Source organism: Perkinsus marinus (assembly GCF_000006405.1).
Source record: "Perkinsus marinus ATCC 50983 genomic scaffold scf_1104296977502, whole genome shotgun sequence".
Lineage (NCBI taxonomy): Eukaryota > Perkinsozoa > Perkinsida > Perkinsidae > Perkinsus > Perkinsus marinus.
The window spans coordinates 123-1,177 of NW_003200167.1; the positions used below are offsets into that span (position 1 = coordinate 123).

The 1,055-nt window shown below is 37.1% G+C and overlaps 1 protein-coding gene across 1 annotated transcript; it reads right to left on the minus strand.

The window, feature by feature from the left end:
• Positions 1 to 233: 233 nt before the first annotated feature.
• On the minus strand, positions 234 to 585 carry Pmar_PMAR022788 (hypothetical protein; the record flags this gene model as incomplete). Its single annotated transcript, XM_002764417.1, has 1 exon — positions 234 to 585. A coding segment is annotated over one exon (352 nt), but the record flags the coding sequence as incomplete, so codon positions are not given.
• Positions 586 to 1,055: the final 470 nt, after the last annotated feature.

A 1,055-nucleotide genomic window follows, 5' to 3' on the forward strand; every position in this document is an offset into this window, starting at 1 on the left:
TGTCTTATTACCCTCAGGTACATATAAATAGTTAATATCAGGATGTACCTGTTGAGTAGCCCATTGATTATCATCTACAGGTATTGGTGATACACCATTATCACATACAAATATATGACTAGGTGGGAATACCATTAATGCTGCCCTTAATGTAGCAGTAAAGGTCTCATACCGTTCCTCAGTCATAGTAGATTGATGACATGCTATCATTAGGCATACTTCCCTTGTCATACCTTGACTTAATACAAAGTCAACAGTCTCAGATTCATCACTAGGGGCAGTTAACATCGACCTTGGTGTCATATCATCATCATCCTCCTCATCATCATCATCATCCAACTGTAAATGAACTTTCTCTTCTTCTTCTTCTTCTTGTATTGCCTTAGGTATACTAGCCTTAAGCTCCTCTTGCATATGCTCAGCGAATACTGGTTTCTTAGGCCATTTAACCACAAACATAGCACAACCGAATAATATAATATCCAATAGAACATCAAGGAATATAATCCAATCCAATACTGATGTTGCATCCCATATAGATACTACACCAACAAAGGCATCATATAGACTATCATCAGGGTTCATATGTTGAGGTGAGAATCTTAATATAAACCATTCAGTAAATATAACAAGAATAATGAAGAATATATTCAATAAGCCAGTCCTTAGCTTTTGTTGATTAACAAATGCCTTCTTCTTATCTTGATTAAGATTCCTATATTGATCCAATCTCCTCTTCCATGCATTAGACTCAAACCTCTTCTTAGGATCTCTAGACTGTAGTTGACTCTTAACCATACCATACTCACTGAACTGTTGCTGCTGTTGGTAATCTCCATTATAACTACCACCATAAAATGGTGTTGTTGTTGTAGTTTGATTAGCAGGAGTAGTAGCATTACCCCATACCGAACCAGCTTGTGATGCATGTGCATAATTAAATTGTGCCTCAGTAGCCCATCTATGAAGTATTTGTTGTCGTAAGAATGTTCTTTTAGCTGGTAGTTCAACACCCATTCTAGCCATACCTTCTGCTTGTTCTTGACGTAAACCCT